Below are 19988 nucleotides of genomic sequence, written 5' to 3'. Positions count from 1 at the left end.
GCGGCTCGAAAACAAGCCATCTCTATAAATGGCCCTATAAATGGCCCTATTTATAGGGACGACTCTAGATCCATCCGTCCCTACACATCGATGTCTAAAGGCGGCATTATCTAGAACTGCCTCTAAAAATAGACCGAACAGTAAAATTATGTATTAAAATTAAATTTTCTAAATGATCTCAGACTGAGAAATGACCAAATGAAAGTTGTAAATCTCAAAGATTTATACAACTTTGTAGTTGACAACATTTTCATTTGAAATCATCTATCTATAAAAAATATGCTTGAATTTCTCACTTTTGAAATTCAAATTCTTCAAATGACCTCAGATGGAGAAATGATCAAAATAAAATATATAGATCTCGAAAAGTTAACAAAACTTTATAGTTGATAATTTTTTTATTTGAATTCGTTTAGAGTCCCAAATATTCTTTTTACAATCAGATGAGGATAAAATCAGTGGTTAGGGGAGCGGCTTGTGAAGGCTGAGGCAGCGGGTTTGAGCACCCACTACAAGACATGTGTGGTTTTTTGACATTCTATTTATGTCAAAACATATGGAATTATTGTCACAACTTAAGATTTATGACTTTAAGTTGACAAAAATTCAAACGTCAAAAAACCAGCGTCACAAATTGATCATATGACGTTTGTATATTTATTGTCACAAGCTTATGATATTGCTTTATTGTCACAAAATTCTAGGCCTGGCCACATGGCAGCTGACATGGCAGAAAAAAAAACGTCACAAAATTGATTTGGCCTGCTAAAGCCCACGTAACTCAGGGGACACAAATACTTTTTGGGCCGTTGCTGGCTGGCCCATTATTCATTTTCGTTTTTTATATTTTTTAGGGTTGCAGCCCATACAATTTTCAGCCCACACAATTGAGCCCATATATTTTTTTCAGCCCAAACATTTTTTTGCAGCCCACATTTTTTTCAGCCCACAAATCACATGTTGGCCCAGCACACTTTACATTACCGAAGGCCGAGATCAATATAATAAATCAACAATGCAAATACACATAATTTACATATCCAGTGGCATTTTAACAATGATCAAAACTAAAATTACAAAAACATCATCTTATTCTATTAAGACCTATATTCCTGTACAAAACACCTGCAGGAATCTTCCATATCTTCCAACACAAGGACCAGCGCAATCAAGTTTTCTGGATTTTCCTAAAATCAGACGAAAAAACACCATCAAAATTACACAAGTCATATAATAAGAAAGCACTAACTCAGTTTCCAACCGCTCAAATAAGGTAGATGTAGGCACAGCCGCACAAGCACTTGATGCATAAAAGAACCTGCCATAGAAACAGTCAGAAATTTGGAACTTTGATTCAAGAAATTGAATAAATAGATTGTTGAAGCAGTAAGCAGCAGCATAATCTTATATGCAGTCCTAACAGAATGTTTTCTTCAATCCCAATAGAATTTCATACTATCGACCAACAGTCTAAGCCTAGGGTTTGCTGCTTTATTTTCAGAAAGGAAAATGATACAGTCGACCAACAGACTAGAGCCTGTGTTTGCTGCTTTATTTTCACTGCAAAAATACTGCCCTCTTCTATATCTAATCTAATCATTAAAAGCACTTTCCAATACCTGCAGGCCCGGATAATAGATAGTAAAGGAGTCTAATGACAATGAAATTTGGATTTCACAAATTAAACTCTCCATCGAGTAAAATTACTGTCATCATATCGATCTGCTGAAACAACAATACTCTACTATATATATGCATCCACGACAAGCAAGAAAAAGGTGGAGAAACTTGTACCGGAACAACAGAAGAATTATAAATCACACTTAGCACCAATTTCAGCAAAGGAAAAAGGCATGAGGTTGAAAGTTATGACTGCTCGTACCTGAACAACACGAACGGATGTCAGTCAGTTGCTGAAGAGCTTGCCATCGACAATGGAGGCACTTGCCTAGGACGCTTGAGCACTGTCCGGTTCGCGCACGCGCAGAGAGCCGCCGGAGGCCTTGTGGCCCTTGCCCACGCCGGATCTCGGTACCTACAAGGTGGACCGTGTGAGGGGATAGAGAGAGAGGCTAAGGGACAGAGAAGATTCGCTGGCTCACACCGGGAGATAGAGCCCCGCCAGATCTAGCTACATGACGCCGCAGTGACGCAGGGAGCAGCGACCGGCAAGGCTGCACATCAGGCGACCACCACCCACGAAATCCTTTGGATATAGCACGGGGTCACAGTTTGGCAAAAAGCTAACAGCCGGAGCAAGGGCAGGGGAGGGGGTAGAATCGTGACCTGAACCATGTATGGCGGCGTGGATGGGGGCGCAAGCATCAGGGCACGAGGAGGCGGCTTTGGATGAGAAGGTGGCTCCTGCATCGACGAGGGCACCTTCTTGAAGCAGACGTTCCCCTCGATCCAGCGGAGCTCCGCCTGCCGAGCCACGCCATCCCCGCCCGCCGCCATGGCAGCCTCTTCCACGACAACAGCAAACTGCACGCAGAGTGCCTGGTGGCGGCGCGCAGCCTGCGGCCTGCGCAACCACGCGCACGCGGGGCGCGGCTGACACGCTCAGCTGAGGCTCAGCGACAGCGAGGCCACAGCCCAGCACAACACTCGACGCTCGGGGTCGGGACTCGGGGCGGGGCGGCCTGGCGCTTGAGGCTTGCTGGAGTCCGCGCTCTCGGGGGGCGGATGGGATCTGTCGAGAAGCAGCGGAGACGGGGATGGATGCGCAGGGACAGGAATCCTCTGGACCTACTTATATACTAGGGTTTGTGAGAGGCATACCAAATCTCAACCATTGGATCTACAGATGAACGGCTCACGGTGAGGTAGCTTTCAGCTGGGCCTGCATATTCTTTGGGCCAATCTCACGGTCAGGAGTATTGGGCTAAATTAAAGCTGTCTTAGCCCGAGTTTTTTTTAAATGTTTTCTCATTTTCTTTAGGGTAGAAATGAGTGTAAATTCTTGAAAGATATATTGTTATATTGAAATAACGCAACCAAATTAAGTTGATAAACAAATATATAAAATTAAGGTGTTGCCTAGGATTTTTAAGAATTTTGGATGTGATTTGCTATTTTCTACGCTTTAGGTGATTTTTAAGCAGTCAACAATAAAGTTTTTTAGGCTATAATGAATTCAAATGGAAAAGTTGTCAACTACCAAGTTTTAGAACTCATCGAGATCTACAACTTTTATTTTTATCATTTCTCCATCTAACTTTGTTTGAACAATGCAAAATTTGAATTTTAAAATATGACTACTTCAAACAAAAATTTTGAAAGAGTAAATGATTTCATCTGAAAAAAGTCATCAACAACAAAGTTGTAGAAGTCATCAACATCTACAACGTTTATTTTGGTCATTTGTTCATCCGACAAAGTGATAGTAACATTGTTCACAAATTTTACATCTCTCTCATATGGTTTCATAAACTATGAGAGAGATATGTAAATTTTATGAACAATGTTACTATCGCTTTATCGGATGAACAAATGACTAAAATAAAAGTTGTAGATTTTGATCAATTCTACAACTTTTATGTTCATGACTTTTTCAGATCAAATCACTTACTACTTCAAAATGTTATTTGAAGTTGCTATTTTTTAAAATTCAAATTTTCAATTGATAAAATAAAGTTACATGAAAGTTTAACAAAAATAATAGCGGTAAGAATACAACAAATGGATAGAACATGATTTTAGAAAATTTTAGAAAAAAGAATCATCTCATTTGGAGTTAGCACGAGGGAGAAAGACTTGTTACAAATTTTGACTATAGATTAAAAAAAGAAAAGCTTGGGTTCATGTTCTTGATTTTCCAGTATTTAAGCAATTTATTTTTCTACTGAAAACTCATATGAAAAGGTCATGTCCGAATGACATGTAGGGTCCGAGCATTAGTATATACGGTGTATTGGTGTTTTTATTTTTTTTAAAAAAGTTTACGTTCATGATGTCATCGTGACTTTGTTTCTGCATGACTGAACTGTGCCCTCTTCGTATGTGAGGAACATGTACGTGTATATATACTAAAGGAGAAAAGGAACAAGTTTGGACATGAAGACCTAGCAGCTGCAGTGGTAAGGTTGGTTTTTTTGCTATTTTACTTGCTCCTACATAACAAATTCAAAGCAAAAGAAGAATCATGTTGTACGTAACCGAACCACTGGTGAGACCAGTTGTTCTCAGCCACAAGGTGCGCGGTTCGAACTCCCCAATGCCACACTTGTTTTGATAATTTTTTTTTTTGTTTTCTGAACGGGCCTGAGGGAGGGAGGGAGGGAGGGAGGCCAACCGGGAGGCTGGCTAGGCCGCTTTGGCGACAAGAGCCAGGAGGGGGACGAGCTGGGCTTGTGGAGTTGCTAAAAAAAGTTGGGTTGGAGGAAGGGACGAGCCTGGGCCAGAGGTGGTCGACGGGCCGGAAGGGAAGGGCGTTGGGCTGGCCACTCAGGGGCCGAGCTGGGCTTGCAAAAAGAAGAGAGGAGGGTGGTTTAGGCCCCAGAGAAAGAGAGGAGGTCTTCTAATTTCTGGACAAGAGAAAAAAAAAATTAGGCTCAAGAGAGGCATTTTTTAATTCCATTTTGGCTTAATTTTTGCTTCTTTTTTTATATAAAAACAGAACCACATGTTTCAGTTTTATTCGTATGCGTGTATGGCCGCAGTCAGTTTTCGGCGCCTGTGCTCCAGAGCGTAAGTCAATTCGCTTCTATACAAACTATAATATAGAATGAACTGCAAAAGATAATTGAAACTTCTTTGTAGCCCAATGGTAAGACTCTTGCTTTTATTTTGTCTTATCCTAGGTTTGAGCACCCTTGCTCATAAATTTTTGAAATGTATTTTTTTTCTCCAAGATAATATGTGTCACTTTGCTTATTTTTTCTATTGTAGTGATTAGGCATATATAAAATAAAGCGCCACATTTAATTACGTCGGCCGTGAAATATAGACAACAGTGGACTAAAATATGTTGAAAAAAACAATTAAAATAAAAAAGAATATGTACCTACCTAATCACATGGCTGTGAAACATGCCAACATGGACAACAATGTTTAAAAAAATTAACAAATTACTTTGACACACAAACTTTGTCATAGGTTGATGCCATTTATAAATTAGACTTTGTGACGTAGAAAATGCCTCTATGACGTATCAAATATTGTCACTGGATGGAATTGGACTAGCTATATGACGTTTTTTGTGACATACAACTTTTTATTGTCACTAAGTCGAAGTGCCTAAAACAGAATGTCATAAACCGGATGATATAATGACATTCTGACATGTTGTCATGCTAAATACGTCAAAAAACCACACATTTCTTGTAGTGACCGTGGGCGCATGCTGCATAGCCGCCCATACAGATAATTAATTTCTAAAGACGGATGGGTAGGGGTGGCTGGCCCAACCGTCCCTAGAGAGTGTGTGCACCCGCCCCTAAAGCTGCTGCGGGAGAAGTGATGTCACTGTCACATAAGAACAACTGGCGTCAGTTTTAAGTACATGGTGATTAATGTTAAGGTTTCAATGTAATTGCATATTTAAAATATATATATAGGTGCCATGCAAAGAAAACTAAAAATATGAATATAAAAATATATAGATTAATACCTCAACAGAATAGAAATTAATAAGTTTATGAAAACCTGATATAGGCTGAAGAGTATCTATTATGTCTATTATGTTAGAAAATAAACAAAAAGAAAACATAAAATTTAATATAAGTAATTCTTTATTATTTTATTGTGAATTATATAGTACAATAAAGACACTCACAGTGCACGCATACTCACATCTATGAACGCATGAATGTAAACCTTAACCCTATGAGCATCTTCGAAGACTGGGCCGGTAAATCCTCGAGATTGACAAAGTCACCACAAGCGTTTCGCTGAATCCAGCATAATTCCCTCCCACATAGAGTTGAACCCAGGACCTAAGATGCTACCGAGACTCCTAGCCACTATACTACATGCTCTTTCGCTAAGTAATTCTTTATTAGTTAGATATTCTGACACAATCCATATTTAGTCTAATTTAAGGTAGTTCCAACAAATATATATTCTAGAATTGCATTTAATGACCGGAAGAGTATAAGCTACCAGAAGTAATAGTTGTAGCACTTGTCCATCTCAAGCTTTGTTTGAGAGGGCTTCTCCTGCTGTGGCTCCAGTAAGCGATGCTTGAACTTATCAACCCGACTTATTAGTCATGATACAGTATTTTTTCTCTCACCACAAAACAACATCATCCAGCTTATGAGCCACACACTACGTTGAAAAAGGTTTTTAGGGGCGGCTGGTATCGATTTGTAGGGGCGGTTTTGCCAGCCGCTCCTATGAAAAGGTGGCTAAAAATAATTGATTTGTAAGGGCGGTTCCCAGGCCGCCCCTACAAATCGATTTGTAGGGGCGGCTGATTTGTAGGGGCGGCTGAATATTGAGCCGCCCCTACAAATCAATTTTTAGAAACGAAAAAAGGGGCAAAAAAATAGCAAATTTTTTTTAACCGAGGAGGTCTCCACCGGCAACCACACACCCTCACTCTATGGTTGCAGCATTTTTTCACGATTTTTGCACACTTTGCGTTGGCCGGGATTCGAACCGACGACCTCTCTCTCGCACACCATCTCCTCTACCACTACACCTTACATTCACTTGTGTCCATAATCCATTTTGATTCCCCATGTATTATACAAAACTGAGCATAAATTGATTGTTTGAGGCCCTAAACTAATTCAAATGAATCATTTGTCAACTACAAAGTTTTATAACTTGTCAAGATCTACAACTTTCATTTGGTAGTTTCTCCATCCGAGGTCAATTATAGAATTTGAATTTCAAATAATAGAAATTCGAACGTAGTTTTCCATGACAAGAACGTTTCAAATGAGAAAGTTATCAAGTACAAAGTTTCATAACTTTTCAAGATCTACAACTTTCATTTTTACTGTTTGTCCATCCGAGGTCGTTTAAAAAATTCAAATTTCAAAATTTTGGAAATTCAAACGTAGTTTTTCTTGACAAGATGATTTCAAATCAAAAAGTTATCAACTACAAAGTTTCATAACTTATCAAGATCTACAACTTTTATTTTGGTTGTTTCTCCATCCTAGGTCGTTTACAAAATTTAAATTTCAAATTTTAGAAATTCAAACGTAATTTTCCTTGACTATGATTTCAAATTAAAAAGTTGTCAACTATAGAGTTTCATAATTTTCCGAGATCTACAACTTCTATTTTGATCATTTATTCATCCGACATAGTGGTAGTAACATTGTTCACAAATGTTATATATCCCTCTTATTGTTTATGAAACTATAAGAGAGATATGTAAATTTTGTGAACAATGTTATTACCACTTTATCGGATGAAGAAATGACCAAAATAAAACTTGTAGATCTTGATAAGTTCTGCAACTTCTATGTTCATGATTTTTTCATCTGAAATCAATTAGTGTTCCAAAATAATGTTTGACCTTCTCTATGTGTATTGTTCCTCTTTTGCCCCTCTCTTTTTTTCTATTTTTTGGATGTTGTTTTTTTGGGAAATTTTGATTTTTTTATTTTATTTTTTTATATTTTTCCTTCACTTAGGAGCACAAAAGAAGTAACCACAGAAAATATGAGCTCAAACAAGTGAAAGACGTGGCCTATGGAAATTTTAGAAGACGTGCTCAAAATCGACAAAAAGCTTGTGACCAAGAAAAGATGATCTTGTGACCATTTTTTGACCAATATAAATTTTTCGAACCCCAGCATGGCGGGGGATGGACGGATCCAAAATTTTTTCTGATCGATTTGCATATATGGAACGTCGAAAACGGAGTTCGTATGCGAAAACTAGACCAGTTTTAAGAATTGACTCCAAATTAGAGGACAAAACGGGAACAATAATTTCAAACAGTCCTTTTCAAGTAGTAAATGATCTCAACTGAAAAAATTGTTATCTACAAAGTTTCATAACTTTTCGAGATCTACAACTTTTATTTTGGTTGTTTCTCCATCCTAGGTCGTTTACAAAATTTGAATTTTAGTGCTTACTTTTTAATATTCGGCGTCCATTTGTAGAGACGGCTGGATATTGAGCCGCCCCTACAAATCGGGCCATTTGTAGGGGCGGCTGATAACACCGTCCGCCCCTACAAATTCATTTGTAAGGGCGGCTCATTTGGCAACCATTTATAGGGGCGGCTCTATCACCAGCCGCCCCTACAAAAAATTTATCCCGTTGCTAAAAAAAACATTTTTTACATAGTGACAGAAACCATCGACCAAACAGCCTAGCCACAGCAAAGGCAGCATGCACAAAAACGGGAAGAGCACACGCACAGAAACTATCAACCAAACACCACTAAATGTTCGGCATTCCCTTGGGTTTGCAAATGCTTGTGCTTTCGCAAAGCTTTGACACATCAAGCTCCTAAAAAGCTATAATTTCCTTTAAAAAGGTTCTTACACCAATTAGGAACTTGATGATCATGTGTGTAGATTTATCTCAGAATGTACTTTCAGAAAAAAAAACATAAATCCACAGAGTAGTTGCTAGTATAGATTTGCTGGCAGTGTGTTCTAGTGGCTTATACAGAAGGAGAGGGTGTGCACAATGCATAGTGACCGATGGAGAGTAAAAGCAAATGGTCCAATCAAGATACGATAGTGTCGCTTTGCTTTTACAACTTGGATAACATGGGAATAATCACTTTACTTACACAACTTTGGGGGCAGTTAAGCTACAATCACTTAATTTACCCAAAGTAGTGCACGTCCACTCAAGGTACGATAATCACTTTACCTTCACAATTAAGGAGGCCGGAAAGCAAATGGGCCATTCAAGCTACGATGGTGGACATGCACTACTTTGGGTCCACATCAGGCCTTCTCAATTGGGTGGGGTGAAGCTCGGACTGGCCTGCTATACTCTGTGGAGCCCTCCGGCCGAAGGCAGGTCAAGGCCATTATCTGGAAAGTTCGTTCGTTTCCAAATTGGATTAAGTCCATTTTTAACCCTTGAACCATTGCCTATAATTGCATTTATATATTGGATCTTTTTGTTCTGAATATGCTGAATTTATTTAAAATATAATCGACATGTTTGAAGTTCTCATATTTTAAAATTTATTGTTTTGGATTATTTGAACGAACTTAGGTGGAGAAATGACCAAAACCTAAGTTGTAGATCTCAAATAGATATACAACTTTGTAGATGACCTTTTCATTTGAAATCATTTATGGTACCAAAATTTTGTTTGAAGTCCGCATATTTGGAAATTCAAAAAATTTGAAATGTTTGAAAGAATTCGTATGGAGAAATAACCAAAACCAAACTTGTAAATCCTGATGACACATACAAGTTTATAGTTGATGGCTTTTTCATTTGTAATCATTTACAATACAAAATTATGGTTGAATTTCAGATATTTCAAAATTCTTTTTTTTTGAATTATTGGAATGAATTCGGATGCAAAAATTAAAAAAATTCAAACTTGTAGGTCTCGATGACATATATTACTTTCTAGTTTGATGACTTATTCATTTGAAATCAATCACAGTCCCAAAAATTTATTTGAAGTTCTCATATTTTGAAATTCAAAACTTTTGAATTGTTTGAACAAAATCGAATGAAGAAATTACTAACACTATAATTGTAGATCTTGATTAGATCTATAATTTCATAGTTGATGACTATTTCACTTGAAATCATTTATAGTCCCAATTTTTTTTGAATTTCTTATATTTTAAAATTTAAATGTTTTTAATTATTGAAACCAACGTGGATCAAGAAATAACCCAAGTCGAGTTAATAGATGTTGATAAGATAGTGATCCTGTATGGGGACAAGTGGCCGAAGCCGGAATGCCCTAGGGCAGACCGGCCGTCCTCACGAATGATGTTCGAGTACCAACCTCGAGCTACTTGTGGTGATCCACCGAGGAAGGCAGCGAGCCCCCGAGCCTGGCAAAACAGGATCAAAAACCAAGCAAGCAGCTCGATCCAGAAGTCAAGAATGACCACCCAGAGGCCTGAGACCAAGGACTGGGCTACTGGATACCTGGGGTTCCCACATACTTACCTGCTACCAGCACGGGTGCGGCACTCTAAGCCACTGAAGCCGTTGTCGTACAGCCCACCCCAACGAGGGAACAACTCACACAAGCACGACTTGCGGGAGCTGATTATTCAGAAAATGGTCTTGTTATGCAGGAACAACCAAGATGGCTGTAAGGTCGCTACGGTATGAAACCATCGTGGCAGCGCGCCCACGTGGCTGCGGCAGACCATAGATGAAGTGCTTGACCATTCGTCATGATTCGCCCGCCGGAAAGAGCAAAACGTCATAGCTTCCCGACCCTTGGATTGTCACTGCGTGGCGTGGCGGTTCCCCCCTCATGGATCTCGAGGCACAACGAGCGAAGAATATCAAAAGACTACACTGTGTGTCAGTGGGAAGGACGCGTGTGGAGAAACTGCTCCACTAGCTAACAAATCGGTCCCACAACGGGCTCAGGGCTATGCCAGCGCCTCCACTGGGAATTTGGGGTCCGACTGATGGGTGGCCCGTGACCGCTCCCGAACATAGAATAAATAAGAGCAATGAGCACCGAGGGACACCAAACCCTATGGCACATAGAGCACTCCTGGCCATCACAAGGTGTGGGTCTAACCCAATGAGGCCTGTCCTTGAACCCTTAGATGGGTGTGGGTCATCGAGCGATAGAATGGCAACAACCTACTAGGGCCCTAAAGCCCTGTCGCTCGAACCCATAGTTGGCCAAGGTAAGCAGGGTGCCTCATGCAGGCTCAGTGCTAGTGGTTCCCCGATGGGTCAGCCAGGCCCTTGCTCAGGCCTCCCCACGTAACACTCGATCCTAGTATTTGCCTGGCTGAGAAGCCACGCATGATGCCTCGGACGCCCTCAAAGGGGCGTCTGATAAAAAAGCTCCAAGACTCATCATACTCGGTCGACCCGTTCAGCAAACATCAGGTAGAGCCCCTCGTTGCCATCCCGAACGCGACATGGAAGGCCATGAAGGACTCAAGGGCTCCTAACCGGAGTCTAACATAGGGGTATATTAAGTCTCCAGGAAATAGGAAGCCGACCGATGAACCCACAGACCGATCCCACCGATCGCTCAGGAGCTATACCCATAGGGTATGGTCATGCGTACCCGCTAGGAAAAGTCAACATGAGCCCAAGCAAGCTCACAATCGTAGCTCAAGGCTTGGGGGTCAGGCACGGCAGCCATGGGCTACTGAACGATTGCGGCCTAAGCCTGACCTCCACTCAGCACCTGCTTGGGCCAGTACCCGGGCGGCAACTAGCTCCTTGAGCGATGGGCTAGGATGCAGCTCCAAAACCCATCATACACTCAGAGCCTCTCAAGTACGGAGATGCTACACCATCTACTTGTTCAACGGATGTGAGGCCTTGTCTGCCAATCTCTCGGTAGGGTCACAAAACGGGCGTGACACAATAAGACAAGGGGCTCCACCAGCTCCAAGCCAAGATGGGAACCAGGGCCCACTTGTCAGCACTTCTATGCAGAGGCTCCTTGTTGACCTAGAAAGCCTCGAGAAGGCTCACCATGGGAGAGGCCATGCCGTAGCAGGCAACCTCTAATAGTCAAGCGCCAGAATGTTGGCAGTGGCGTCAGGGGGCGGTTGTGTCACTGCCGGCTCCCACTTACACGACAAAACAACGTATACAAACACCACAGTAGAGGATGCATGCACCCGCCATATGGACCATAGACTAGAAACAAACCTTGTACACCATGCCCTCCTCAGAATATAAGGGGCGGCACGGCTCCGCTTGGAGGGGGATTGGCCCAATTTTTCAGGTGGAGGATCGGACCAAAATCAGTGAGAGATCTTACTCAACGACTCATTCTAGGGAGGAGGGAGTGAAGAAGAATACCGACAAACTCTAGGATAACATCGAGCGTTCCCCTACAAATCGCTTTCGATTTCCACCACTATAATCCCCTTTTGGGCATTCCTAACACAAGATTACTATACGCTAGACGTACGGCTCAGAAGCCTGATCCAGGATAAACCTAGTTGTGTCCCTTCCATGTTTTGAGTATCTGAGCCACCGGAGACCCACACATCAACCTCCAACGAACAACTATGATGCTCGCTATGGTTATGAACCCGCGACAATCCCCGAGACAGGGGGTAGGCTCTGGACGTCCGGGCGCTAGCCACTCTGATTTGTCTTTGAGGTAAATTGTGATTTTAGAAAAGTATGCATAAGGGTGATATGACTAGGTTGATAGTCTCCCAGCACTGCTTTGCGAGAATTGGCACCTGAGGAAGAGGTGTTGTATGGTCTCTTCCGTTCCATATCTTGATTACACAAAACATAGCTGTAGGAGGGTAAGTGCATGTTTCACCTTGTTTGAATATTCCTTGTGCTTAGTCTATCTGTGATGAGAAGCTAGAAAAAACACTTTATGTTTATGTTGATAGAGGCCATCCCAAAGCCATTGGTCCATAAATTAAAGATTGTGACCATGTGGGCGTGGAACCACCCATGGAATCAACGGCCAATCCAACTAGTCACTAGAAAAACAATGTCGACGCCTAAAGCATATAATAGCTTTAATAATGATGAGCACTGTTGATGGTCACTAACACCCGTTTTGACCATCAACATTCCACCCAAAAGCATGGCAAAGTAAGGTAAATCATCATCACATGTGTAGAATTATGTTTAAAACTCACCTAGTTCCACTTGTGCTTGTATAATTATTTGTATGTAGGAAATTGGAGCAAAAATAGGCCAAATTGGTGACAAATATGGACACATGGAGCAAGTGGACATGACAGGGTGCCTTGGACCCACTTGGCAGCGCTGCCCGGCCCCCCAAGTGCCACCTTGGCACTTGCCACTTCACCGATCCGTGAGAGCTGCTCCACAAGCCCTCCCATGCATTGATTTAAGTCGATTTGCACCGATGGTCACGATGAAGAGGCCATGGATCTCTGGGTCCACCGTCATAGGCTTGGGAGGCTCCAACCGACCATGGAACCGACCTCCTGTCCAAATCTCTATATGTGCTATCTTGGTAACCGCCTTTGGGAGCCAACAAACACCATAGGATGCAATGGCGGTGCATCCTAGGGCCGGGCGGCGCCCCCTAGCCGCCGCCCGGTGCCCCCCTTCAGCCACCGGCCTCCCTGCTGCCTACAAGTACCCTCTTTACTTAAGTTCTAGTTCATTAGTGTTCATCATTAGTGAGATCAGGTGCTTATTGCTTGGCATTAGTAGCATAGGTTATCTCTTAATTAGTAGTCTTTCGTTAGTACCGGTTGACCGTCTAGTTAGGGTGCTTTGATCTCATTTCATTGGAGCTTAGATCGAAGTAGTAAGCTTGTAGATTAAGCGTGGTGCTTAGGCTATAGATTACCTGTGGATATGGCTAGGCCTCCGGATAGATTGTGGTAGGTGGCAAGTGGTGACAGCCTTGTCCATCCTCTATATTCCACCATGATAGGTAAAGTTATTAAATCATAAGGCTCGTTGCGGACCTTGTCTATTTAACTCTCCTAGTTGGTAGGCGGGCTGTGCCCTGAAGTACTATCACATTTTTCCTAGTCATTAGTTTACCCTTAGTTACTAGAAAGATAAATTGCTCGCTCTCCCACCTAGCTATGTGTAGTGTAGCTTGTATTTAGTAGTTTAGTTTAGGTAGTTTACATTCAACTTCCACTTTCGTTTACCTACCTAGGATTAACTTAGGCTCTACCTTAGCAATTCTTAGCTTAATATAAGTTCTAGCCTTCCACCTTCCTGTGGGAAAAATATAAATTCGACACTCGGTACTCATCGAGCGAAGTGCTACGTGATAGTTCTGTACGCTTGCGAAATTCCTCCAATAGTTGTTAAGAAGTATCAACAAGTACTTTGCCCAATTTAACCTTGACATGCATCATCTGTCTGCGCTTACTTTAATCAGCTTTGTTACAATGAAATTCTTCAAATAACTGCACAATGTCAGTTTTAACATTGTGCCAACATTTCTGAAAAATCTCAATGGGAATTTTGTCAGGGCCTGGGGTTTTATTACTCTCCATTTGGAATAGAGCAACCTTAAACTCAGAAAAAGGTTGGCATAATGTTTCATTATCTGACTCAGATAATTTGTAAGAGGCATTCCAAATGGATGGATCCATATGAATATCATGTTGAGGTACTGGACCAAATAGTTCAGAATAGTATTCAGACGCATGCCTAAGTAAGTTATCATCCCCTTCAATGCAAATCCCATCATTCTCAAGGGTTATGATAGTGTTCTTCCTCTTTCTACCATTTGCACATCTGTAGAAATATTCAGTATTACTGTCTCCCTTAAAAAGCCATGTCTCATGACTTGTTTGGAGCCAGTATAGCTCTTCTTGTTCCAACATTCTAAGATTTTCATACATAATCCAGTGTTTTCAAATCACTTGCTCGCTTGATAAGCCAACATTCTCTTCTAGCTCTTCTAAAGCAATTAATTCAATATGCAACTCTTTACTGAGTTTTCTAGCTTCTCCTTGTTGATTATGCCCCCAACCTTTAAAAGATTGTTCGAACAATTTCAATTTTAGCAGAATCATATCCAATGCAGTTTTAGCTTTACTAGGTTTGCACCAAAGTTTCTCAACTAGCAAGAAGAACTCATGATTGTTGAACCAGTTCAAATCAAACTTAAATTGTATGGAGGCCCTGTCTCTAGGTGCCCCAATAGATAAAATTGGGGGTTGTGATCAGAGATTTCCCTTGGAAGTTTGCTAACCACGGCAAGAGGGAAAGCATTTTCCCAACTATTAGAAACCAAGTATAAATGCCACCAGACATGATTAATTGTCTTAGTTCAAAGAAGTGACTGATGGAATTAAAGATTCCTGAGTGTTTATGCACGCCTCTATTGGAATTTTTCTCATTAGCATATCTAATAATATTAAAGTCTCCACCAATCAAATAGGGGTCATCATTAGCACCACAAAATCTAGAAAGTTCAGAAAAAAAATTCAAACTTATGATCATCATGGGCAGGACCATATACCACAACAAGATTCCATTTAATCTTATTTTCCTAGTCCCAAAGATTCATTTGAATAATAAATTCTCCTTGTGTGAAAGAGCCCACATCATATCTATTAAGACATATGGCAACCAAAATCCCCCTAGACCTGTCGTTGGAGGGAATCCATTCCGAAAGGTAGTCCTCATGGATATCAAACTTCCTAAGTAAGGACACTTCACAATCCTCTACCATGGTTTCTTGTAAACCAATAAAATCAAAATTATATTGAAAAATGAGGCTTTTTAGAAAAGTAGAGACCCCATTTTTTAAGGTAGTCTGGACGCTGGTCCTAGATGTATCGAACACGGTGGTTTCGGTGCCGCGAACCACGGCACTTTTTTTTTGTAACTCTGTGCATCTTTGTACAATACCTGCTTGGTTGTCCAATTATAAGACTGTTTTGTTTTTTAAGATATGTAGCTTTTTCTAGACACTTGGATGTCTAATACATTAATAGAAGCAATAATAATGTATCTATAAAAGCCAAAATTATATTTTATAACTTAGGACCAAAGGAAAGTATAGTACAAAGATTAGGGGTCCGTTCGCTTCGCTGAAAAAACAAGACGAAACACTGTTCCGGCTGATTTGTTGTCAGAGAAAAATACTGTTCTGGCTCAAAAAAACAAGCTGAAAAAGACGGATTATAAGATAAGCGAACATGACCCAGCACAATTATATAACACACACACTACAGTACATGTCACAACCGGATCCACACACACTACAGTACATGACGCGCGCACTAGGATTTCGTGTATAGTGCACAACCTATACACGAAAGCGAGTGGAGTAACCTGCAGAGCTGACAGTTGTAGTATGTACAGGGCAGCATGCCTGCCCGGATTAGTATCCAACAATCTCTATCTACATGATCTCAGGATTCCGCATGCAGTGCAGGTGCAGCTCCTGCGGCGGCTCCGCGATCAGCGAGGCAATCATCTCCTCCATGTCCGTGGCCCGGACCAGGCAGCAGTCGCCGACGTCGTCGTCGACGCTGACAGCAGCATCGGCCCGGGCGTTGTACAGACGGCCGAGGACGAGAGCTTGGCTGGCGGCCGCGAGCTGACGGGACAGCGCGGCGGCCTCGGCGCGCAACGCGGCGTTGGCGAGCATGGCTGGGACGAGCCTAGCGCGCGCGGCCTCCGCGTGCGCCGCCAGGTCACGATTCTCGCGCTCCAGGAGCGCCACGCTGTCCCGGAGCTCGTCGAGGTGGCACCGCTTCCGCGCGCGGGACCGCCGCGCGGACTCTCGGTTCGCTCTCCTCCGCCGGAACCTTCTCTCCTCGACGCACTCCGCCGCGGCGCGGTCGAACTCAGGCCCGGACGCCACCACCGCCGCTGCCGCTGCCGCAGTCACAGGATGCTGGGTTGGGAGTAGTGGTCCATCTGTGGGGTCGGATCCGAACCCGACATGCTGTACTACCATCGCGGGGAAGAGGACCTGCATGTCGATGCAGGTCATGCGCCCTGAGAAGGCCATATGATATGATCTTTTTTTTTGACGGGGTGGTAGTAGTGGGAAGGCTGCAGTATTTATAGGAGGGAGAACGGAAGTTTGGTGTGGTCGCCCTCTTGTTCGGTCGTGGCCCATCGTAAATGATTCTAAATTTTTAATTGAAATAGTATTTTTTTTTTTCATATAAGTCAGCCAATAATACTTCTTCACACATCAGCAATGATACGAACTAGCCAACTGAACATGCTGTTTATTGTTGGTGTGGTCTAATACAATGTTGGTTGGTGATGATACTCCGGTCTTGTTTAGTTTCAAAAACTTTTCCTAACAAGTGCTACAGTATCCATCACATCAAATCTTACGATACGTGCATGGAGCACTAAATGTAGACGAAAAAAACTAATTGCACAGTTTGGTTGAAAATCGTAAGACGAACGTTTTAAGCCTAATTAGTCCATAATTAAATACTAATTGCTAAATAAAAACGAAAATACTACTGTAGTCAAATTCCTAAATTTCGGCCGACTAGACAAGGCCTCGCTCGTCCAATCCGAGGAATAAATGGAGGACTGACAATGCAGTAGGCACTGTTTATGTGTGCTTTAGCCCCTATGAGCGCACGCCACGCCTAACTACTCCGGAGGCTGTTCGGCTGGCTTATTGCCAGCTGGTTGACTCGATTTTTCTCTCACAAAATCATTATTCATGTCCTGTCAGAACAGTATTTTTCTCTCACAACAATCAGCCAGAACAGTATTTTTCAGTCCTGCCGAACAGGCCCCGATCCTTCACAAATGACAAGCGTGAGCGCGAGGCTGTGCTCGCTGCACGTACGGCAAGTCCCGCGTGTCCCCTCTCAGGGCGTGTTCGGCTGGCTTAAAGCCAGCCGGCTGGCTTGTTTTTCCTCTTACAGAATCACTGTTCACGTCCTGCCAGAACAGTATTTTTCTCTCACAATAATCAGCCGAAACAGTATTTTTCAGTCCTGCCGAACAGGCCCTCAGTCCGTGCAGCTCATCTGCCTTCCCACGTTTTCTGCACCTATACCTATCTTATCTATATCTTCTATCTACACCTTAATTAATATTAAAGGGCCAAAGTTTGAGCATATTTGTTTTCGGCGACCTCTCCCTTAGCCCTTGTTTAGTTGTCTCAGAATCTAAACTTTGGCACTATGCAAAAAGAAGATTGTCCGTCATATCAAAATTACGGTATATATATGGAGTACTAAATGTTGACGAAATCAAAAACTAATTGCACAGTTTGGTTGTACTTTGCAAGACGAACGTTTTGAACCTAATTAGTTAACGATTGGACAATTATTACCAAATACAAATGAAATGCTACATTGCGCTACAGTGCCAACTAATTTCAGGCGGCGCCACCTTTGGGGGCAACTAAACGCGCCCTTATTATACAACTGACTAACTTGGTGAAAGTCTGGTGTCCCTGTGGTCGTGCAAGTCTGATTTTTGTCACGCGTGAGTCCAGTTTATATTCTGCTTTGGTTTGCGTGTTCAGAAAAAAAAAATTGGCTAGTTTTGTTCGTGTACGTGGTGAGAGTTAGTGTCTCGGACTCTATCTATCACCTTTGCATCTCCGTGGCTTGGTGACCTTGATGGTTGACAAGTTGAGGCGCCTTTCGTCTCTCTCCGCATTTACATGATGGAAGATCCGACAGTGCGGCGACAAATCAACTGTGAGTGCTCAGCAGCAGCAGCTTCTCCTAGCCAGGCGCCATGACTTCTTCCTTAGGAGGAGGAGCGTCAAAAAAGGTGCGAGCTGAACTCTGGCACCGACAGGCCATGGAGACTACCAACTTCGCATAATTATTCATGCGTCTAGACCTAGTGTCATGCATGGGATGCTTGAGCGGAATGAAACGGATGAGGACAAGCTCGTGGCCAGACTGCGGTGGCCATGTTATCGGTCGAAACACAAGGACAATAAAAAGATGCGCGCATTGCAAGACCTGGTACTGCACTGCAACAAGATGTATATGTTGTGCATCTTTCTTTCTTTCTTTTTGTAAGGTCCGAGTCCCTCGATTGATCCTTATATTAAAAAAAATCATTCACTTAATAAGATTCTGTTGGTGAGTGACCACATTGCCAAAAAATGTTTGTTTTGTTTTCCATCAATCCTTTCGCTTAGTATTTTATTAACCTCAATTATTTGTGTGACAGTCCAACCCTGGGAGGGGGCTGGCGGCTAGGACAGGGGCGTGGGCGATGGCACAGGGTGAGGAGATGGGGCGACGGCATGGTGAGGGAGGCACAGGAGAGATGGGATAGGGGAAAGCCGAAGCTATTTCTTTCTTAGATTACAATGGTTACAATGCTCCTATATTTATAGTCCGCAAGGTCCTGTATCTCCACAAACTAACGAGGAAAGTCCTTATAGATTTGGACTTCTCTAAATCCTATCCAATCTTTGTTTCCTAAACCGACTCTATTCCTGTTTTATTTATTTCCTTTTCTCTATTTTAGATCCTCAAGAATATGGATGTTGCTGGCGCGGTGGGAGGCATCCCAATGCTCCTCGTTGGTTAAGCGCGTCAGTTGGTATTTTTAAACGCACACAGATAAATCTGCAAGATCACGGATACCGTTGTAGCTTTCACCCGGGAGTATTCCAGAGTATCGTATTTATCCACAGGGAAACAATGGTTAAAGAAGTTGATACTTCACTATCATGTATCTACTAACTTGTATACTAACTAAACTAAAGTGGGGGTAAGTGTTGTTTATGATAAGAGTTATGAGTAATAACACACATAGGAGAATATCATGGTATATAAATGAGCAGTCTAGCTAAATTGAGAGGACAACGGGTGAGTTCAAGGTTTCTAAGTACTTCTCTATTACTTTGGTTCTATAAGGTATAACTAATTCATGGATAGATATAGCGATCATACACAATAGCACTTTGGGACATTGGAACATTAGTCACAGAAAGGGATGAGAAAGGGACTAGGAAGCTCCGACTATGGTCCTACAAACACCAACCAAAACGTGGTGGACTATGTCGGCCATCAGGGCTGTCACCACCTGGGGCTACCACAGCTATCCGTAGGGTTGGTTGCCATCTCAGGTAACCTATAGACTAGACACCATGTCAAGCCAATCGATTACTACTTTAGTCATGATCTACAACTAGAGCACTCGATGCGAGCGAAGATCCAATGCTAAGGTATGAAAACTATACTAACCATACATATAAAAGGCATACAAGTAGATAGAGAAGATAACTATATTAAAGCATATGTCTTGCAAAAGTAAGATACAAAGGTATACCCGACCTCCGAAGATATCTCCAGAACTTGAGCATGGCTCAACTCTCCCTAACTCTCAACTAGAGCTATTCTACTTCTACATCTTGAGAGCTGGCTCTGATCCTGATGAGGAGAATATGAATTAGGGTTTTAGGAAGGCTCTAGGGAGGGCGGTAGGGGCTG

At 42.2% G+C, this 19988-nt stretch overlaps 1 protein-coding gene and 1 long non-coding RNA gene across 2 annotated transcripts; both read right to left on the bottom strand.

Annotated features, from left to right (window-relative positions):
• Nucleotides 1–980: 980 nt before the first annotated feature.
• Nucleotides 981–2710, bottom strand: LOC136485805 (uncharacterized). Its single transcript, XR_010766559.1, has 2 exons — nt 1883–2710; nt 981–1318 (listed from the first exon to the last, which is right to left on the bottom strand). It is a non-coding gene; the product is annotated as an uncharacterized lncRNA (long non-coding RNA).
• A 13183-nt stretch (nt 2711–15893) lies between these two features.
• LOC136486386 (ocs element-binding factor 1-like) lies at nt 15894–16555 on the bottom strand. The gene has a single exon (XM_066483263.1). It carries the CDS (start codon nt 16553–16555, stop codon nt 15941–15943), a length of 615 nt encoding a protein of 204 aa, XP_066339360.1. The 3' UTR covers nt 15894–15940.
• Nucleotides 16556–19988: the final 3433 nt, after the last annotated feature.

This window comes from Miscanthus floridulus, chromosome 10 (assembly GCF_019320115.1).
Source record: "Miscanthus floridulus cultivar M001 chromosome 10, ASM1932011v1, whole genome shotgun sequence".
Taxonomy (NCBI): domain Eukaryota; kingdom Viridiplantae; phylum Streptophyta; class Magnoliopsida; order Poales; family Poaceae; genus Miscanthus; species Miscanthus floridulus.
This window is presented reverse-complemented; position numbering and strand designations above follow the sequence as displayed.